This window comes from Cyprinus carpio, chromosome B16 (genome assembly GCF_018340385.1).
Source record: "Cyprinus carpio isolate SPL01 chromosome B16, ASM1834038v1, whole genome shotgun sequence".
Taxonomy (NCBI): domain Eukaryota; kingdom Metazoa; phylum Chordata; class Actinopteri; order Cypriniformes; family Cyprinidae; genus Cyprinus; species Cyprinus carpio.
In genome coordinates, this window is record NC_056612.1 from 15,236,562 (window position 1) to 15,259,419 (window position 22,858).

Sequence of the window (22,858 nt, forward strand, 5' to 3'; positions counted from 1 at the left end):
GGAAATGAACAGGCACGATTAAAAATCCAATACTGGCTGATATATTGCATAACCCTAGTAAAAGGTATATGTGTAAATAACCTTATTATTGATACTTATAGATTCTGTTCGATTGTGCTTTAACAGTATATACAACCTTATTGTAAAGAGTTACCTGTAGAAGATAAACAAAATGTGCATAAAATATTGACATACTCTGCAAGCTCTAATTTGTGTGTCTTGTTCCCAACATGGATGGAATCTTACTGTCCTTCCCAATAACTCAGGATCCATCTTACGTCATCTTGGTGCTGTGCCAGGTAATGTTTTCTGAAAAAAAAAAAAACTGAAAACCTTTCATGCATACAATAAAACATCTTGATAATTGAGAGTTCAATTACTAGTTAATTTAGAATGATGAGTGTTTTTAATCGGCCTGCGAAGCTGTTGAATCTGTGCAGCAGTAAGTGTTCAGTACATCTGTTTGTGTTTGCATGAAGGAGTGACCATCCCCTGGCTGAACATAGGCATGGTCTTTTCTACCTCTTGCTGGTGTCGGGACCAGAACAGCCTTCCGTATATCGATTACCTACACACTGGTGCTGACTGCATTTGGTAAGCGTTTATCAAACATTACAGCTGGCTAAAACTGAACCCAAATGGCATGTTCCCTAATAAATGTGTCTCTCTCATCCTCAGGTACTGTATTCCAGCTGAAGAGAAATCAAAACTTGACAAAGTAGTACACACACTGCTACAGGCTAACGGCACTCCAGGGCTGGAGATGCTGGAGAGGAACATTATGGTGAGAGAGAAACACTGACTTCTGCACCTCTTTTCTCTTAAAGGGACAGCTCACCTAAAAATAAACATTTTGTCATAATTTACTCCCCTCATGTTATTGTTTCACTTTCTTACGGTGACCAGGAAGGGACATGTTCGGTTCACTTAATTTTTGTCGCGGGCACAACATTAACTTGTGTGAACGTGATATTATGTTGTGGCCACAAGATCATTTTGTCGAGGTAACGACATCCATTTCTTGTGGCCATGATTTCTTATTTTGCGGGAACGACATATTTTTTAGAGTTAAAAAAACCTGCGTGACCATAGCAATCTTGTAAATCCATTAACTTATTGTGTCTTTTAATTTAATATTTGTATATTATTATTATTGTTATTATTATTATTATTATCTTAACTGGTTAGGGCTATATTTTTATATTTATTGTGTATCGCTTTACCTAATTAACATTTTTATCATTTCTTAATTCCAAATCAAATATTAATTTACGCATTAACCTCGTGGCCACGAGAAATGGATTGAGACACTGAGACATTTTTCATAGTATGTTCTTTTGTTTCTACAGAAAACAAACAGCAATATTGTCAGTTTTTGGTGACTGTCTCTTTAAATGTACTGTCTTTCTGCAATGAGGAGGAGAATGTGGTTTGATGTGATGTTACTTATCTCTTCATCCTCATGACAGATTTCTCCAGAGGTGCTCCGTCGAAAGGGGGTGAAAGTGTACCGGACTGTGCAACAGAGTGGTCAGTTCATGGTATGTTTCCCAGGGACCTTTGTGTCTAAGGTGTGTTGTGGCTACAGTGTCTCAGAGACAGTGCACTTCGCCAACCCCCAGTGGATGAAGCTGGGCTTTGAGGCAGCTAAGGTGAGAGACTTGCTGCACAGACGGACAAAGCCAGCCAGAACTTGGCTTGGTTCAGCTCTAAAAGAGCTGCTTTTGCCTATTTTGTGTGGGAGTATGGTGCTTTCACACTTGTGTGCCATGTTTGTTTTGCAGGACCTTAAACGGCGTCGTATAGAAGAGCCTTTCTCCACAGAAAAACTGCTCTACCAGATCACTACATGTGAGCGGGACGACAAGCAGCTCATGAATGCAGTCTCCAGTCTCATCAAAGATCTCAGGTCTGTCCGAAACACATCCTGAGGTTTGCTTGGACTCGTTTAATGAGCTTCAATAGCCAGAAACTCACACAGATGAACACACACATGGGTGAAATGTTCCTGTTCCGTACTTTTTCAGGGATGCAGAGATTAGCCAGCGCAGGGATCTGTTCGAGGCCGGGCTCCGTCTGTCTGCGCGCTACGGCACACACTGCGAGTCTCAAGCAGACAAGAAGAAGCAGCAGCGCTCGAGATTTACAGAAGACACGGCTGACAGGCGCTGCCAAGTGTGTCAGCATCTGTGTTACCTCTCCATGGTAAATTTACAATATTACACATCACTTTATCTTAAATTAGGAAGAAATTTCCCTAGGCTAATTGTTCTAGCTATGCTATAATGTCATACTCTCCCTGTCTCATCTTTAACAGGTTGTTCACGAGAGTGACAATGTTGTTTTCTGTCTGGAATGTGCTCTTCGATACATCCAGAAGCGCAGGTCCCCCCGTGGCCTCAAGATGATGTTTCGTTACACTGAGGTACTTTACTGTCTACAGCAAGTGTTTATAAAAGCTAGAAGTAGCATTAAATTCATTAAACTGTTTTTTTGTTTTGTTTATTTAAAACACAATCAGAAACTAAAATCAAATTAAAACTAAAGTCAATTATTGTAAATCATTTTGTTTCATTATACACTACCATTGAAAAGTTTGGAGTCAGTAAGATTTTGAATGTTTTTGAAAGAAGTCTCTTATGCTCATCAAGGCTGCATTAAAAATGCAATAAAAGCAGTAATAAAATAGGCAATTGCAATCTAAAATAGGCATTTTCCATTTGAATTTTTCCTGTGAGGGCAAAGCAGAATTACTTCAGCGTCACATCATTCGAATATGTTGATTTAATGCTCAAGTAGGGTTTCTTCTAAAGAAAATGTAAAAAAAAAAAAAATTCACCAGAACAGCTTTTATATGAAATACAAATCTTATGTAACAATGTAAAAGTCTTTAATGTCACTTTTGCTCAATGTGATGCATCCTCGCTGAATAAAATTATTAATTTCTTTCAAAAAAGGAGAAAAATTTAACTAAATGGAGACTATTTTGTATTATAGTGTACTTGCTCATTTCCTTGATTTTTATATTTTGACCACTTTGCTGTCATCATCAAAGGAATGTCCTTTTTATACAGAACATTATCATGTTGTGATGGATAAATGAATTTATAGTGTTTAAAATGATTTTAGTTTGTAGTGTTTTAATTTTTATTATATTTAATTAATCAAAATTGTATTGAATTTGAATATCGGACAGAATTTTAATTCCTAGTTTAAAATTATCGTTGTTACATTTTTACGTTAAATTCAGCAAGTGGCAAGAAAAGTATAGAAAATGAAACTGTAAAACTGTGTGCGTGTGTTTTTGGCACTCCGAATTCTAATGAATAACAATGTTAAAAATCTACTTTCTAACTGATCCTTTAATCACATTGGAAGGTCAAATCGAGCGTTGAGAACATTGTATTGTCCGATATTGTATTAATTGCAGCATTTCATTTTTAATGCATATAATATTGTATTCCACTTTAAAATACACTTCTCAGTGTAAATATGTAACCTCCAGCATCCCACCCTATTTTGCACAGGAGCAGATCGACAGTCTGGTGAATCGAGTGTGTGGCAGAGCACTGGAGAGGGCTGGAGTGAAGCAGAAAGCCGTCGGCCCCAGCAAGACGACACCAGCAAAACGAAGCCCCAGAAACAAGAGCTCCGTCCTGATCCCCCTCTCCAGCGGCCGCTCCTAATCAGACCAGACCAGACAGTGACATTCCTCTGGGGGGGGGGGGGGTCTCCTTTTATATCAGGTGTTCCTAATACTTGTGTACAAACACTCTTCAATACTCTTTGTACCTAGTGTATAATATATCAATACAACAAGCTGTTATATTGCACTTTTGTATTACAGATACGTGTAGTTACTGGCTGGTTAGTCTAATATATTGAATGTACGGAGGTTAAATGTTACATCGCATTTCACGTCAAATATAAGGGGGCGAATACACAATTGTTTGGGGCACCTGACATAAGGCTATTGGGTCTCATCCAACAAGCACGAAACCTTTTGCACTAGTATTGAGATTGGTTTTTAGATGTTGTTTTAGCATTAAATCGAGTATAGATATGCGTATACATAGATATAAATATATCCTATACTATTCCTATCATTTGTGTTTAACTGGTGCTGTAGTGACACTTTTCTCCATCACCCTTACGGCCTGTTTGTCTCTTGGGCTCACGTTTATTACGTCTTAAAGCTGTCAGGAACAAGAACGAACATGCGAGATAACAGCCCACACTTTAAACGCTACATGTATTGTAGTCGCTGGCATTTCGTTTCTCCAGCTACAAAAATAAAAACAAAACCGATTTGACACTTGAAGGAGCCTGTAACCGTTTCTGATGATTTGGAGATCTCAAGGCCTTGTGTGAGTACACTAGGAACTCCCCTCTTTTAAAAGCACATTTTGAGGCGTTTTAATAAAAATCTTTGAAGTACAAATAACAAGTTTGATGCTGAGGGCAGTTTGTACTTGTTTTTAAAGTCATTATGTCAATTGTAAATGCACTTTCCCTTTTATCCCACAAACTTTTGTCCCCCTGACTTTATATTTGTAATTGGTTACCAGTGTTTCTTGAAAATGCTCCACCTGTTTTGCCGTTAAGAATGAAATCTTTAAATATCCTTTTCATTTTCATAGAATATTATTGCGAGATACTAATATCTATCAAAAAAAGCCCCAAATATGTTTCTATGCCAGTAAATGTTAAATTGAGCCTTTGAGTTCGGGTCTCTAGGGGTTTGGATGAGAAGGTCGAGATGAAGAAAGAGCCTTACTTCTACATTGGTTTCTTCATTGATATAAATTAGATGTTAACAGGGTTGCTACAAAAACATACAAAAAATAAGTGCTGCTTAAATCACTGAGAAGTATGTCATAGTGGTGATCCCTAGTTTTTTAGCTTTACTTTTTTTATTCAAAAGGAAAAGTCTTTTACCCAAAAGTAAACTATTGTGTAGGCCTAGCTACCCATTGCACTGACTGTATCAAAGTCCTGTAATCAAACATGGTAGTCGCCCCTTTCCAAATGACTGACTTGTATTTAAGGTTTAAAAAAAACTGAACAGTGTTTCCAAAATGTGGTTGTATACATTTTATGGCCTTAAATTTTTTTTTGTTGTTTGTTTCTTTTGTTATCCTTTCACCCTGTTTTATACAGTAATACTCCTGATCCTTGTACTGTTTATTTATATGCACTGTTACTCAGTCCTCCAGTCCAGTGGAGATCTTTTTAGTTACTTTTTTTTTTTTACTTTTCAAGTTTGTATATTTTTTGGTTTTAATAAATAAATCACTTGTCAATCCTTCCAAAAAATGCACTGGCCTCATGTAATTTTTTTTTCTTTGTTGTGCAGTGTATTTTTGATTTTACAGACAATAATTGGTAAAATGCCAAAATTATAATTATATATTATTTTGTGTTAAACATAATATATAAAACACTACAAATTTAAAAACAAAATTAAATTAATCATTTTAAATGCCAGATATTAATTTAGGCATCACAACATTAAAATGTACAGTATGAAAAATGTCTATTCAAAAGATTACATTTAACAGTGTTCAGGTAATAGTGTTTTTAAAGGAGCCATGTGTAATGTCTGGCAAAAAAATCAAGTCATACTCCACATTCCATACCAGATGGGGGCAGTATGCCTCAATAAAGTGAATTGGTCTACTCTAGAGTAACAAACGAGAAACGGCATAGTCTCTATGCTCCGCCCCTACCTTCACAACAACCCTAGAGCCATAGCCGAAGCCTAAAGGACGTTTTGCCTCCAGAGGAACGTTGGGTGATGTCAAGTGAATTTGAAACATGACATCTTCAAGCTACTCCCCTTCACCTTTACCAGTGAATATGTTCATATTCGTTTTGTTCATATTACATTTTGAGTTGTATATACACATTATTTGAATTAAATTAATTTGACAGACAGCATTCTGTCAACATCAGACAGCTGATGTTGACCAAGCTAGCGCCAACCAACGTAACCAGAGCTGCCAACTCTCAAGCATTCACCGTGAGCAACACGCAATTGACTCTTTTCACACGCTTTCAAAAACTTGACCGCTCTGAATATAGTGAGTGAGTGCGCGCGCGGCCGGGGCGCGCTCTCGCTCTCGCTCTCTCTCTCGCTCTCTCTCTCTCTCGGGTTCATTATCATCGAAGACATTTCAAGCTTCTTAGGTAATGTTACGTTTTAGCATCAGCTTGGTAGAGACGGCCTTTGGTAGATAACAGGTAAAAACCGGATCGGATCTGTGGGTAAGTTATAGCTAGCTAATTATCAAACGCAGCTACGGTTACCCATCGCTAACATTAGCACGTTTATCGAACAGCCTTCGATACATTTCTATGTTATAAATTCCCGAAAAAAAATACGCAAACATATAAAACAAACTTCTAGCGAAATACTAACAGCATCTTACTTACAAATCCAAAAGAAATGTTGCAAGTTCGGAGTCGAACCTCATTTCTTTCAAGTCCATCAGTTGTCTCCAGCGATGGAAAGCAGTGCCGATGTTTACTCTGGTTCGGCTCCTTTTCTTATCGGATTTGATTTGTGATTCCGAGTGCGGTTGTTTCCCTGTAGCGGGTGGTGGTGGTAGGTGTCTCTTGCCCGCATACCGCCTCCCATGGCCGAAACTGGTATTAAGACACCTGTCGGGCCGTGGCTAGTAATGCTAATGCTAATTAAGGTTGATATCTCTGCAGCACTATAACTTGACATTTTTTTAATGACATCATCGCCCTTATTTCTTCTCATTCTTTTGATGCGTGTAGGTCATTTTTTGGATATTTTTACCTCAATTTTTACACATGGCACTCTTTAAAGATTCACTCTGAATGGTAGGTGATGGCAAACGTAATCTAAATGTAAAAATGGGATATGAGCATGTACAATTAAAAAGCCGGCATGTGTTGATAACAGATCTAAAATAATACAACTGTTCATTGTTAGTTAATATTACCGGCTGTTGATGTAATATTTAGAATATATTAACATTAACCCATCATCCCTTGTTCTTGAAATCATTTTTTATCAAAACCCATGTAGTCAGACTTTACTCTTCCTTTGAAACCTCATTCTCACTGCCTTCATTTCACTGCAGGTGCCGTGATAACCGTTTTTCTCCAGAGGTAACAGGGTTTGAGAGCAACAGCTTGCTTTACGGGGAGCCTGTAAATTCTGTAACCACAGATGGTCCAAATGTTCCCAGCTATTTTTATATCAGACACTCTGTGAAATCTTCGGTGGAAGATATTTGCTTTAAATCACTATGATACGAAATATCAGTTCTACACTGAGACGGTCTTTCAGGCCCCTCTTATTTCAAGGTATATTTATTTTATTTCAGAGTCTTTCAATCGGCTCAATAATGTCATATGCAAAAATGAGCTCCGCATTACAAATTCATGCAACATACATCAGTGATATTAGCGGGAACACTGTAAAATGTTTATTATTATATAATTACGAAGCAATAGGTAATATGAAGAGTTGTGTCATATACTGAGTTGATTTTTTTTTGTATTGGGAAAGAATAAAACAAAAATCACAGTGCTAAGAGTCAGAAAGAGGTGCTCTCTAGCCTGAGCACAAACAGCGTTCTATAAGGCTCCAAAATCTTCATCTCAAAGTGTCCCATTAAGCCATGAAGAAACATCTGGCTGGTCTTCAGCACTCCTGTCTGGGCCTTGATGTAAAACAGGTTTAACCAACTTAAACGAGTGCGTTTGCCATCCGTGGCCACTAGGGGGCCTGCGTGTCGCTGTCGTCTGAGCTTTTGAGCGGCTCTGTTTCTGGGAGGCCCATGAGGGCTGTGTCAGCATGTACCTCCTCCTCATCTGACTGGACCAGTGGAGAGTCTCCGCTGCAGCTTTCCTCGCTGGCATCCTCTTCATCCGGACCCTCGGTCACGCCGCTGACGGTGTCGGTGCAGGAGGATGAGACGGAGGAGACGGTGTGCCGTAGCTCTGTCTGTGAGGGCACCTTCAGGCTGATCTCTGAAGGGGACGAGCCAGGCTCCAGTGCCGGACCACCTGCTGAACAGACAGAACAAGGTTAAAATGTCTCACGCCATCTATTTCAGAATGTGAATTAGTCCTGAAGTGCAGTCGCAACCTTGAATACTTGAATGCTATGAAAGACATGTTCACAGTCATTCGACTCATTCCTGCACACTTTCAGGTTTTGTTCCGTAAGTTTTTGGTTTTGTTTCTTCCCCCAAGAACACTAAACACTCCCCAATAAAGACTCCATAGAACATCAATTCTACTGAGTGCAATATGTTCTATCTATACTTATTTATGCCACCTACGCTTGGGCGGTATCCAAATTTTGATACCGTCAAACCTCCTCCCTATTTTACCTCGGTATACGGTATTACCGTGAATAATTAAAAAATTATGACGTAAGGCTCAGACAACGTCACCAAAACTGTTGGCTTGTGCCTAAACCGTTCAGAAACGGAATACCAAACACTAATACTGAAACAATAACAAAATAACATGCACAACAATATTAACAACTTTTATTAGCAACAAATAGCAGTTTATAAAAAAGTGCAAATACAACAGTCAAACAGAATTAAATTAACATAAACATCCAGAACAGTTTTCGCGCAGAGACGCAAACACAAATCAATTAAATTAAATCACAAAGAGCTGAAATTCAAAAGAGTTGAATTAACATAAACATCCATATTATAAAAAATTATTGCAAAGCAATAGGCCTAAAAAAAACCTTCTTCTTTCCAGTCTTTACAATATAATTTTTAACGAAAACCATATAAAATAGGCTACCTGAATCAATTAAATAAATAAAAATAAACACAGTGCAAATAGGAACGAATGGCAAGTGGCATCAAATCTAGTCAAGATTTTTCACTAGAAAAACCAGCATGTTTACTTTGTCCGGCTTTAACAGGGCACGTTGTGGACCGACAACTTTACCTGCGGTGCTTGTGGCACAGACGCACAGGTACTTTCGTGCCACTCGCGACAACTGGGGAAAACGCCCGGCAGCATTTTTCCACCAGAGAAGTGGGTCCTCGTCTCCTTAAGTGACTGGCTCCAAACAGTATGCTGTTATTTAATCTCCGGCTCGGTCCTCTACGGTGCCGATGCCGACTGGAGCTACCATTGCATCGGCTTTTTTTTTTTTTTTTTTTTTTTTGCAGCATACTTCCCAGAGTCATCTTTTTTCGTGAGGGTTCGGGTTGCGCCTCTCCCTCTTCCACTCTGATGGCCACTGGACCTGCTGCCTCTAAGCTCACGATATCAGCCTGTAATTCAGCCTTGTTCTCAGCCAATGCGTTATCATCCGTCTCATATCCTCCACGGTAACGAGGGTCGAGCAAAGTGCATTTTCGCATTATTTTGCGCACTGAATCGGATTCATACTTGGCCTCCAGCTTTGTTAGAATTTTTTTTGTTTTTATTGACTTTGTTAGCTGCAGGTCATTTTCTGACGCAACCAACACATCGTCTGACAAAATATAAGTGAAGTCACCGACTGGTATCAGTGCAGCTTTCAAACGGCTTTCAAACGTAAACGAAATTTGTTTATTTAGGCCTATTTATTCATTCATTCGTTAACGAATGAATTAATTAATTGGCCTAAATAAACGAATGAATGAATGAATAGGCCTCATAACGGTAAGCATAAAACGTGTTCCTCAGGGGCAGGGTCTCAAATGTAAAAAAAAAAAAGGGCATATATATATATGCTTTGTATCACATAAATAAATTATATTTAAAAGTAGGCTATATTAAAATAGGAAAACATTTTTTTTCCTGTATTTTTTATCAAATAAATGCAGGCTTGATGCGCATAAGGGACTTATTTAAAAAAAAAATTGCATGCAAATTTGACCAAATGGAATAATATACATTAATTGAGTTATTTATTTATGCATTCATTCGTTTATTTAGGCCAATTAATTCATTCATTAGGTCCTTACCGGTGCGCGACTCGCAATCTTTCCCCCTTCTCTCTTTCTCCTCCACGCTATCACGTGATGACAACCATGCATACGCATTTTTAGGCATTAAATAAATTATATTTAATATTTAATCCTTGTCTCCTATATAAGTGCATTGTTTTTTTGTTTTTTTTAATGACGGTATGACGGTATTGAAACTGATACCGTTGCTATTTTTAGATCCCGCGGTATACCATATTACCGTATTATCGCCCAAGCCTAATGCCACCTACTAATGTTTTTGTTACATCTACATGTAAATAACAACTTGTACATATAATTGTGTAAAGTGTTTTTATCTTGATTTCAGTGAGGTACTGGGATTTCCAGTGCCACAACAAATTCCTTGTCTGTGAGCACACTTTGCCAATAAAACTGATTCTGATTTGTGTTTGTTCTATAATAAACATGAAATCAAGTTTCATTAAAAGCAAAGCCCAACCTGTGTCAGGAGACTGAGCGCTGCTCTCTTCCCCTACGGAGCTGAGGAAGACATCGAGAGCCTCATGATCGGACACATCCGTGAGATCCATTTGTTCCAGGAGGTCAACATTCACCTCCATTGAGGACATACTGCCTAATGGATCTGCCCCAGAGAAAGAAATAAACCTTCATTCAAACCAACTGTTCACTTCAAAACCTACAGAACGGCAGGTTTAGTTCAGTAATACACAAGCATATTTCACAACGCAATACAGTGAATAGATTGACACATGAACGGAGGAGCCTAGGACAAAGATGTCCTGAAGAAAGAGGGATGCAGGGGAAAGCATAGAGTACCTCACACATCAGGGCAGCATTAAGGCAGCAGAGAGGAAAGAGAAGACCATCAGTTTAGCATCAACATCCTTGCACAAGCGCTTTAACCACCCATTTAACATAGTAATAGCATGTTTAAATATTCATGAAGGGAAGGACACAGCCTTGAGCAGCACATCATACACGGCGGCTGTGATTCTAACTATTTTGCTGTTATTTTCTGAAGTTTAAAAAGAAAAACTGTACAATTGCATTATTAAATTCTAAAACACTGTTTACTGTCATATGTGTTTGCCACTAAACACGTAAGAGACTACACAAGGTGAGTAAAGATGGAAAGAAAAAGGGTTGTTACGAATCAATTTTAGACAGTTGAACAAATATTTGCAGAAGTGGTCCTTCGAAAAGAAGTAACTGACCTCTCCTGTCGGTGATCTGGAGGTATCCTGCGGAGAGGTACTGCTCCATGTCTTGCTGAAATGCCTCTTCAAAGTACTTCTGCCGCTCCTTTAGCTTGACCTGCTGCGCATGCTCCATCTCCAGCACTTTCTGGGCATGTTCTGCATCGAGCTCCGCTAAAGAGAGACATAAAACACCAACTAGGTTACAAAATGATAGAGAGAGAGAGAGAGAGAGAGAGAGAGAGAGAGAGAGAGAGAGAGAGATGGGGGATGGAAGCACAAAATGAACTGGAAAAGGGAGGTGGATTAACCCTCAGAGAATTGATGCAGAAACATGCAACATTTGCTTATAGCAATTAAATAGTATTTAAATGAACATGAACAAAAATGATCAATTTCATTTCTCACCGCTCACCAAGGTTGCATTTATTTGATGAAGCTTTAGTAAAACTGTAATATTGTGAAATATTATAACAATTTAAAAATAATTTTAAGAAGTTTTCTATTTTAATATAGTTTAAAATGTAATTTATTCCCGTGAAGCTGAATATTCAGTGTCACAAGATCCTACAGAAATCCTTTTAATTTGATGCTCAAGAAACATATCTTACATTATCGTAGCTGAAATTGGTTTCTTTGATGAATTTAAAGTTCAAAAGAACATTGATTTGAAATATTTATTTCTAACAATGTAAAAGTCTTTGATCGATCACTTTTGAACAGCAGTGTTCTTACATCATTTTTGTTTTAGAATTGTAACGGCACTGAAATGTTGCACTCTTGAAACCCCAGTGTTGCAAGAACATTCACAAACAAGTTTTTTTTTAACCCGTTGCTTTCTAAAAACACATTTAATGATAGAATATTCTCTGAGATCTCTGGAATTAAACTGCCCAACTTCACACACAAATATTCCAATATCAACACAATACCAGCTCCAATATCTGCCGGATATGCATTTTCCAAGACACTTTGCAATATCTAAACCAAACCTCTGACATCTGAACTTCAAGATAACATTGCATACATTGTCAAACATGCTTTCTACAGCACATCAAAGAACAAGATCCTGCACAAGTCTTTCCAGCATGCTAGTTTACCTCAGAATGTGAAGCTTTTCTACTAGTGGCAGAGAACGCAACGCTTCTTTTGTGTGAGCGTAAGTGATACAAGATGCAATTAAAATCTTTATCTTTCACAGGAAGTTCATATTCTTCTCTGAAAAGCAGGAAGTTTGCCTGTGCTATTTGAATGTCACTGTAGTGTTTATGGGTGTGATGTTCACTTAAAAAGATATGGTACAAACATCCTGCCTAAGCTTATGATGACACATCCTAGATGCAACTTTCTAGAATGAAACACAAAATCACCCTGCATTCTGGAGAAAGAAACTTTTAATACATGCAAATATGCACACAGCATCATCAAATACTGTATGGGCAGGCATTGTCTACCATCATAATCCTCCTGTGTATTGTGTGAAAAAAAGAAGTCCACTGACAAAGCAGTGAAATGCGCCTCTGTTATTAGGATGTGGTCTTAACCACAGTCCTGTCACACATTCTTTTTAAACAGATGCTGGTTGAACAGTGTTAAATAAAAGTGCTGGGCTGAATGTAAGTATGCTCACTAAGATACCATTTTGGCACAATATTGGCCTTGCAAAAATGGGCTCAATCATGTAAATGAAGTTAATGCAAGCAGATTTAAAATGAACTGATTATTTATGCATGTATTATCAAGACACTAGTTTAGCAACGATTTTTGGTTGACACTCCTCTGATGCCACCTACGGAATTAACCTGCTTCAACACTTGCCAAATCGATATTTGACAGCAGGATCATCATTATTCCGTCTCTTCACAGTAATAACACTACTTTTGATTTTATGCTAATTTAATGTTAATATAAATATTTGCTTGATGTTAATGACAAAAGCATAACTCTTTCTTAATACCCCATGAATATAGCTACTTTTTTTCTACTTAATGCATTTGAGCTTCAGGTGACTGGCTTAAAAACAAAACAGTGCGGCCATGAGCTCCTGCGCCATCTGAGCAACTGTCATTGAGATGAACGGGAATGCTAATGAATAGCTTCCTCCTCCTTGAATGATTCCATGTCCACAAGAACTAAATCATGGATAGGGCATGAAAGAACTAAATCTGCGGGGATAAGCTGTGCCTTTCGTCACATTTTCTGTTGCGTGTGTGTGACAGCTAATGATAGATGACAGCACGGGATGAGCCCCAGGCGCTCTGATCACACTTGTCACATCCTCCGCACATTTCCACAGGAAAGAAGAAAACATTTTAAGAACGTTTGTGAGGACCAATGCACAGAAAACCACAGCAGAGACTTCAACAACACAGTTTCATAATCTACTCACTGCACAATTTCACTGATGACAATTTTCACAACATCTCAATCAATCTTCTATTAGGAAAATGGAGCATGAAACAAATATTAGCGTGCTGATCAAAAATGAGGCATCTTGCAGCTAATCAGTGGAGCATCTGGCAGCGGATGGTAATGCAGGTTCAGCCCCAAGGCCACACACAGAACAGAACCCCAGAATCCAGCAACAGGAAGAGGAAGCAGAGAGAAGAATGTGCAAACACTGTCTTCTGGACCGACAGATCATTCAACACGTGGGTGGTTCAGTATCAGTCATCTGTCTAACTGCACTCAATTAGAATGAACAATGAGCTATAAATAGACTCTGGTTTATTAAGAAAAGTAGATCCCTTTCTTACTGTATTTCTTAAACCAAAAGGTTCTTTGTGTCAGAAACATTCACACTCCCACAAATCAGGAGCTACAACCTTTGAAAACATTGTGGGGATGAAATCATCTTAAAGGTATTCTTAAAGGTTCAAATATGTGTGTGCATTATAGCCACAAGTTTGCACAGCAGCTCTGCAGCACCACAACCACCTCGAGATCTCAAGCAAAAAACACATTCACAGAAAACATGGCATCACAGACAAATACCAAATGTCCCTTTAATTTATATTAAAATTCATATCAATTCATACCTAGTTATGTTGTTGTGATGACATCAAACAGATAACATTTAATGGGTTAAACTGCTCAAATGATTCAAGTGAGAAAATATATAAAAAAATAACAAATAAACATACATGCTATATGGTGTTAATGACTAATGACAGAAGAAATGATAAAGGCACAATTAGCCATAATATTTACTATTAACTATAATAATAGAATATAATTACACTATAACAATTTGAAACATTACATCTTGTCCCAACAATGGGACTGATTTCATGTCATTTGTATGTTAAGCACTCATTCCATTGTATTATAATGTAATAAAATAGTTCTCATTACAGCTAATGATGCCAATACTCTCTAATGAATGCTGAATGTCTGAGATAACTTTATGAGATTACACTGCTTGAGCCAACTAGAGGTTGCAGATCTACAGCTCATTCATTTAAACCCCAATTTACAAGTCAAAATTGAAGCATGAAGGCATACAGGTTAAGCAAACATATTGCAGCAAAGCTCTCCACACACAGCACAGCAGAAATAACCCCAAATTAAAGTTAATAACTACAACAACTTGCTATCCATGACCAGAAGATTTAGAGCAACATTTCTAGATTTGACGTTTGCATAAAGTTGAATTCTATGCACTGCATAGGCTTGCATTATGATGGCTGGTCCTGAAAAGGCATACAGACACGAAAGCCACTGTAGGCATCCTAATCGGTGCTGAAATTCCATTACTAAAGCCTGCCAAAGCCAAAGATGACAAACAATGACTGCAAAACACCAATTCAGATCTCTTGACATACCGCCAGAACTGTGATACATTGGCACATCTAATTAACCTTACAAAAAAAGGGTGCCTGGAAACCTACAAGAATCTCTCATGCTGCTGTCCAGAGTTCCCGACGTGGACATTTTGTATTTCTCCTTGAGGAGTGCGGATGAGCTGAAAGCAGGACCGATACGCCAGAGACTGCAGTTCAAGTCAATCTGAAGAACGGCTAAATTAACATCTTATATTTTTTGCTGCCGGTTTTATTCCATAAGCAGCTCTTCTATGGCCAGGAATGCTGAGACATTGCCTGCTCAGGACACAGAGCTAGAGATGCAGCTGGAGTGAGGAGGAGAGCAGGGAACGTACCATTCACAAACCTGTGGGGGGGGGAGGGTCTGTAGAAAACTGAGTTTCATGTCAAATATCTGCCTTTATCGCTTTGTGATCTGGGACTAATCTACCGATCTTATACTGTATACTACACTCAGCTACACTTATGATTAATGGTACAATCAGAGAACATAACGTCAGTATTAGTATGAATAATCATTATTTAGTCAGTGCCCAAAAACACTGCAACCTGACAAAGAAGCACATTCACTCTGAAACTCCAGTTAACTATAAATCTATTAAAGCAAAGCACAGCTCCTTTGCTCACAGACAGGAAAAATAAATTCATAGAAACATAAATCATTTTAAAAGCTAAATAAATAATTAAATAAATAATCAAGTATAAGGTGTGAAATCTTGAGCACACTGCCCACACAAAAGACGAGCCAATCTCAAGCAACACCACCTACGTACCAAAGGAAGTGTTATAAACACTCTTTACCACTTTCACACTGACAAAGAAAAGGATGTAAAATAAATGTAAAAATTAAAAATTTTGAACACTTAAAAAAACTCTAAGCTCAGATGACCTGATTTTTCTGTAAATAAAGGGCAAGTGAACATTGATTCCTAAAGGCAATTTCTTTTTAGTACAACATCTCTAACTGATACATCGAGGAGCTATGATGATAAGAGCGATTGTTATTTATACTGGACTGTAGGTATGAACAGATGGACCAGGCAGCCTCCCCTTGGAGGTCAGTGTGGAATTAATGGCATCGTGAGACCAAATAAAGACAGCAGTGGCCACTCACTAGAGCAGTTTGGCCCTCCCTGAGGTTAATTAGTGTCACCTGAGTAATTACTACACAGTTCTTCTCAATGTTGAGCACTAAATCAGCTTCATGCAGTAAATAAAAATGCTAAATAATATACAAAAAGAAAAAACTGTGGACTGTTTATCCCTAGTAAACTTACAATTCCATCAAATAAGAAACCACTGTTGACTCTTTGACCGTTCTTCTTTCTACCTTTAAATCAAAATCAAAAACTCTTTTTATCAGTCGTCAATGACTTATTCCTTTTACTAAACTAAAACTATGCTTCATATTCATATACTTCTTATGTACATAAGATCTCTATAATTACTGAGTCTAAGAAATTATAAAGTCTTAGAAATTACATAATTAAAAATGCTAAATTATGAATAAATAATTTAAATTATAATATTATAATAAAATAAATAATTATATAATTATGAACAATTATACAGACTCCGATTCAAAAGGTCGGGGTCATTAATTATTATTTTTTAAACATCTTTAAAGGGGACATATGATGTTGCTAAAAATAACATTATTTTGTGTATTTGGTGTAATGAAATGTGTTTATGCGGTTTAAAGTAAAAAAATCACATTATTTTCCACATACTGTACATTATTGTTGCTCCTCTATGCCCCGCCTTCTGAAACCCATTGATTTTTAAAAGGCTCATCTCTCTGAAAAGCAAGGTGTGCTCCGATTGGCCAGCTATCCAGCTCGTTGTGATTGGCCGAAATGCCTCAAGCGTGTGATGGAAATGTTACGCCTCGTCTTAATATATTGTGAAGCCTTGTCCGGCCGGAGCAACGAGACAAAAACATAAAACCAATTATAAACGTGATATAAACATGATTTCTAGTCTTGTTTTTTTTTTTTTTTTGGAAAGCAAAAAAAATGACCCCGGGTTGGACACCGCTGAACAACGTCACACACTGCGGCCTTGAGTGAGCAGAGATGGGCGGCTTGAGAATGGTGCGGCAGGAGGATTCTACGAAGGTCTTGCAGCAACCACATGTGATGACCCCGGGTTGGACACCGCTTCATCTATGGTGAAAGCCGATTCAGCGATCCATAGTGCAAAGTTGATGTATTTCTTCAGTGACCAGCACGGATCAGCTCCAGGCATGACGAAGCAGATATCATCCTCTTTTGGAAGGCCAAACAAAGCAGTTTCGCTTTCACAGTGAAACACACAGCATCTATACGACATGCCAGTGGCGGCAACAACAATACTACAACAAGACTAAAAGGTACGCCTTCTTTCTTTTCGTGAACATCTGGGCGCGTTATGTAAATCTTCCCACATACTGACGTAGAGATGTGGGGGCGTGTTAGAATGAGCCGTTTCAGGGGGGCGTGGACGAGTCTCAACTTTTATAGAGAATATCTCTTTGGATTTGAGACTTTAGTTTTTGCAACTTCACAGATCTCTTTTATTCACCAAGAGATTGTAACACTCCAAAGAGAAAGGAAAATTTGAAATCGCATAATATGACCCCTTTAAAACAATACATTAAAAACAACAAAATCTTCAAATATATTTATATATATATATTTTTTTTTTAAGTGTATTTCTGTCATGCAAACACGGAAATATATTTTTGAATATTCAGCAACCTACAGAAATCACTAATTTGCTAATTTGGTGCTTAAATATTGAATTTTACTATTAGCAATGTTATCAAGAACCGTGCTGCCATTTTTTTGTGTGGAATCCATGATCCGTTTCTTTATATTTATTCTTTGATGAATATAAAGTTTAAAAGAATACCATTTTATATTTTTTGTAACAATATTAAAGTTGTACTGTCACTTTTGGTCAATTTAATGCATCCTTGTTGGAAAAAAGTTTAAATTTAAAAAAAAAATTAACGAACCCCCCCCCCCCCACACACACACACACACCCCCAAAAAACAATTATAAATACATTTTAGAATTATAAATAAAAGAAATGTTATAATGATTTGTAAACACATATATTATCTATATATTAGCATAAGCTGTGGAGGTTGGCAGGTTATGCTTTTCTTACCTTTGAAAGACTCAAGCTCTTTCCTAGAAAACAAATAAAGGGGGGTTACATTAATGTATACATATATAGCCAACTACATAGCACACAATTTCACCAGATGTCAGCCCCATTTAAAACAGCCCCAGATTCCTGAGATAAAGAGGCTGCAGCATTTACTGTGTTTGTACTAATACCCACACGCAGAAAGAGAACTGAGCCCAGCTGCTTTCCAACTCACTGGGCAAAGCCAGAGATGTATGATTTAGCTGCAGGCTGAAACAATAAGAGCAGGCAGCATAAAAAAAAACCACAGATGCCTGTAAGATTACACAATACACATACATGCTTTCCTTTAGCCTATATTTTGTTTGTGGTTTTCATAGAGTACAAGAATATTTGGGTGTTTTCAATAAAATTTATATCTGCGTGTGGTTATTCAATGCTTCTGTGCAAATCTTCAAAACACACTGTGTGCAGTTGCCTTGTAATGATGAACAATCTAAACAGCAGGTGTCATATTGCTTGTTCCACATACTCTTATTCAATACGGATGCTCTAATATATCCTCAATATTGCCAAAAGGACACGCTATGTTCTGTTCTTTCTTTAAGTTAAAGGAGCAAACCCTTGATAGACGGTTCCTTCGTGTTCTGCAATTATTGTGATTTAATAGACATAAAGGACACATCAAACTGTCTGGGGCTTTATTTAAGAGCTAATATACACTGTTTTTACCTTTTTTTCTTCTTATAGTTTTCCAGCTGCAGGATCTGAAAGTGCTTGAAGCGCTGATGCTCACACTGAGCACACAAATCCTCGAGATAAAGCAGACGACTCTCCATCTCCTCAAAGTCAGCCTCCAGATGAGCTGTGCAAAAGCATGAAAAAGTAATAAGGTTTATGTTAAAGAAAATAATATGTACATGATAAAAAAAAAAAGCCAAAGCCCCTATGAATGTGTCCATCCTATCAAACTGGAACCATATACTATTACTACTAGCTAATGAGTTCTACAGTTCTGATTTAGGATGCAAGGTATGGTGACATTTTGTCATTTCCATTAAGAAAAGTACATTTCGTCTGTACAGTCAGTAATACTCATTACATTTCAGACTACATAGTGAATGATAATTGACATGAAGGCAAATTGTTTGGTGTCAGTGTGAGTTTGCACAGAGGCAGCTGCATAACACCACCAAGTGGCAACACTAAAAAGTGCCCTTGATATAAATCCATTAGAATTTACAGTTCTCTCTGAATTCGAGCTCTGAAACCTCTGCCGGAATGTAATATGTCTTATCTGCTTAGACTGGAAAGAAGGTGGAAGAAGAGGAGGTATTAACACTTGATCACTTCATGCATATAAATAAAAAGTACAGTACTCTTTTATTAACCAAGGATGCATTAAATTGATTAAAAGTGACGGCAAAGACATTTATAATGTTTCAAATGATTTCTATTTCCAATAAATGCTGTTCTTTTGAATACTCTATTCATGAGAGTCCAGAAAAATGCATCACAGTTTGACTAACTACAGGTAGCCTACAACAGAGTATTACACAGAAAACGTCTTCTGTCCAAAACTCTACAAAAGAAAACACAGCAAAAAGAGCTTATAACAAATGAACGATCAGAGCAACCACTAGACTTTATCTGGCTATTGTTTAGTCTCTGGCGACACAATACATTTGGTAAGGGATCCAAGTCTGAAGATTAATGCCTGAAGCCAATAGGTGCAATGTTACAGCATTGAACAACAGCAACTGGCATCAGCAGATGGAGCTCCACAGGAATCACTCTCATTACCGCCCTGTATCACAGTTACACACAGAGTGCAGACAAATGCTTTGCAAAGGCAGTCAAGGTGATCTGATTCCTCTACTGTCACAGTAAAAGCTCCATTTAAGGCCAGTTAAGAAGTACAATACACATTGAGTTCATATAAAAAGCAGTTTATGTAACTTTATTTCAGGTTTTCTGAACTGATCATAGATTTGCATGAGGAACGTGGAAATTTAGGTCATTAATTCACTGATAATCCTTCCTTTCAAAGCAGCTCATGTTATATTATATTCAAATTTGGCAAGACAAGAGAGTTTGTGTCAGCTGGGGATAAAGATTCAATACATGAAAGTACAAATGAGCTTTGAGAACTATGGCAGAGAGGAAGATTTGTCAGTGAATCCAAATGAGCTGTTTAAAATTAAGGTAATATTAATAACCTCCTTCTCTAACGATAGCCCTGGGTGAATATCTCAGATTTGTCATTGATTAAGATTCTTATCGCGTGAGGACTATTTGTGAAAGTCTCACCGATCCGTGAGGTGACAGTCTCCAGGTCCGAGAGGAAAGCAGGGATCTGCTGCAGCTGTTCCTGCAGCTCCAGCACTGCTCCTCGTCTCTTCTCCCAGTGTGCAGACAGCATCACGACTTCCCCGTCCACCGTCTGACAGACAGAGACAAGCACAGCTGAGTTTAGTTACCATAGTTACAGCACCACAAACCCTCAACTGGACAGAGTTAGATGTGTGAACTTACTTCCCCTGCCTTTGCACACTCTTTAGCCCGTTTATGAAGAGCCACCCAAGTGTCTTCATATCTGGTGAAGACAATGTCCATACATTTCAAAACACGGTTATGAATAAATTTATCAACTTCAGCTATTTATGAAAATATTCCCTTGACTCTTTAAACGGATTCCACTGCATTGACATTTTTTTTAAATATGTAAAGTAACTTACCGACTGAGCAACTCGACTCCAGCGGAATATTGTGGAAAGTATTCATCTCTTCTGGGAAAATATATACAAAATAAAATCTCAAAGATGAGACATAACATTTTGGCGTTTGCATTTTATACATAGAAAGCATATTAAATGTAAGTAAAGTGTCAAATATTTCAGGGTAACATATATATTTATTCTAACATACTTATTCTGACCTGTAGTAATTAAACTATATAAAAGAAAAGGTAATCAGACTAAATTTCCTTATATTTTAATGAATTAAAACGTCTTGCTGACAAATTGGTAAAGCTTAGTGGTTTGAAGGATCATGGGAAAGATTCGTAAAGATTTAATATTATAATTAATTAGTTTTGGGGACTGATCCTTATAGAGTCTTTTAATGTAATTTAATGGTTCCTGCTCTAAATATGCCTGAAAAGATTTTTTGTTACATTAACTATTGTTATATTGCATGACATTTTAGTGGGTGACTTCTGTAAATCATGCTAAAAGTGTATGATAGTCATAATTCAATTTTTTGCTCAGAAAAAATAAAACAGGACATTAAAACTAATATATATTTATTATATTATATAATAATATATTTTATTATACTATATACATTGAGAGGTTTTAAAACATGCTATAGCTTGCCTTTGTTTCTTCTTCACTTTCGACTCCTTGGATTTGTCACTTAGGGTCTTGATTCTGAAAAGTGTTAAAATATGAGACAGTAAATATATAAATAATACGCCAAAGCACAAAACTACTATATTGTATTTGTGTTCGATTACTTAAATATGTTTAAGTTTGTTCGGTTTATTGATGCACCTACTGTCATTTAGAAACATTTACGTTGACACCGTGTTAAAAAGAAACATGTTTTATATGAGAAAAGTGTGACATAAAACGCAGAAACGCAGTCTCGCCCATCACATGACGGTCAGCTGGAAGTTATTAGAGTACAATTCAAGATCGCAGTTGTTAGCATGCGGCTAACTTCACAACACTGAACTTCTCGAATGTGTCCCTCATCCCATAAAAATACATTATTACATATATGTCATACCCATTATTTTTATTTGTTTTGTGAATATCTAAGACAAAAACAAACTACACACTTTGCTGTAAGTCAGATGATGATTAGCAGGCTAATTAGCTAGCATCCACTTCTCGGCTCTCCGCTGAATAGTGGACACTCTCGTGAGGAAGCCAAAGCAGAAGTTGTGTCAGTGTTGTGTAATACCTGTACAGGTTCTAAAGGTCACCTAATTTTGCTACCTCAACATCTTATTAGGTCCCCGGAGAGTATGAAAGCAGCCAAGCGGTAAATACATACCCTGATGTGAAGTCCTGCTGCACCGTTTGCAGTTTCTCTCTGAAATTCTCAAACATGTCCTTGAGCTGCTTTAATCCTTCTATGCATGCATGGAGGACATTTAGATTAGATCTGTGTTTGCTTACAGTCTATCACGAGGGCTTCAGTCATCCTTTGTCAGATGACAATATCCTAATGTCCCGTTGTGGGCTTTGCTCCGTTGGACAATATCTGAAAGACTAACTTGGTTGGCTTATTCATGCAGCCACGGTTTTGCCTCCTCAATGATCAACAGTGGATTTGGGTCACTATATTATTTTCACACCCAGTTTGTCTTAAGTTACAAAGATTATTTCTCGTTGTCCGTCGGATAGCTGGACTAACATGATCCCTTCCTGTACTAGTTATTAAACACACGCCCTCTGACTGAGAGTGAAAGTGACTGGAGGGTTGCTCAGCGATTCTCTCATTCATTACAGCGAATCGGTTCAGTACACTTTTCGTTCCAATGAACCGGTTCAATATATTTATATAATTCTATATTGTTTAAATATTATTTGTGTTCAAATGTGAGCTTCATGTTTTTAAAGTATGTCGGTGCTATGCCATTTTTTATGCTATGTGATGATTCGGTATTATGTGTGTAAAGTCGTTAAAATTCAGTTGTTCCAGTCGTAAAATACCTGATTTAAAATTCAATTGTTTGTA

The 22,858-nt window shown here is 37.5% G+C and overlaps 2 protein-coding genes across 7 annotated transcripts in view; one reads left to right on the forward strand and one right to left on the reverse strand.

Moving 5' to 3' along the window:
- The window catches only part of jarid2a (jumonji, AT rich interactive domain 2a), a 39,824-nt gene extending 34,508 nt beyond the window's left edge, over positions 1-5,316 (forward strand). Inside the window, exons 11-18 of the mRNA XM_042741016.1 lie at positions 230-299; positions 480-594; positions 679-784; positions 1,470-1,652; positions 1,785-1,909; positions 2,028-2,205; positions 2,318-2,425; positions 3,528-5,316. Coding sequence (XP_042596950.1) covers positions 230-299; positions 480-594; positions 679-784; positions 1,470-1,652; positions 1,785-1,909; positions 2,028-2,205; positions 2,318-2,425; positions 3,528-3,686 — 1,044 coding nt within the window. The 3' untranslated portion in view covers positions 3,687-5,316. The remainder of the gene's footprint in view (positions 1-229; positions 300-479; positions 595-678; positions 785-1,469; positions 1,653-1,784; positions 1,910-2,027; positions 2,206-2,317; positions 2,426-3,527) is intronic.
- A 1,999-nt stretch (positions 5,317-7,315) lies between these two features.
- Positions 7,316-22,601, reverse strand: dtnbp1a (dystrobrevin binding protein 1a). 6 transcript variants are annotated; one of them, XM_019078710.2, is made up of 10 exons: positions 22,172-22,601; positions 21,487-21,540; positions 20,848-20,895; positions 20,645-20,705; positions 20,420-20,552; positions 18,842-18,974; positions 18,128-18,150; positions 11,168-11,323; positions 10,432-10,575; positions 7,316-8,046 (listed from the first exon to the last, which is right to left on the reverse strand). In XM_019078710.2, the coding sequence occupies exons 1-10, from the start codon at positions 22,225-22,227 to the stop codon at positions 7,757-7,759; spliced, it is 1,098 nt and encodes a 365-aa protein (XP_018934255.1). In that variant the 5' UTR covers positions 22,228-22,601; the 3' UTR covers positions 7,316-7,756. The 6 variants fall into 6 exon arrangements, with proteins under 6 accessions (XP_018934255.1, XP_018934254.1, XP_018934257.1 ...); XM_019078709.2 differs by having other exon boundaries at positions 7,316-8,049; XM_019078712.2 differs by having other exon boundaries at positions 10,432-10,566; positions 20,848-20,898.
- Positions 22,602-22,858: the final 257 nt, after the last annotated feature.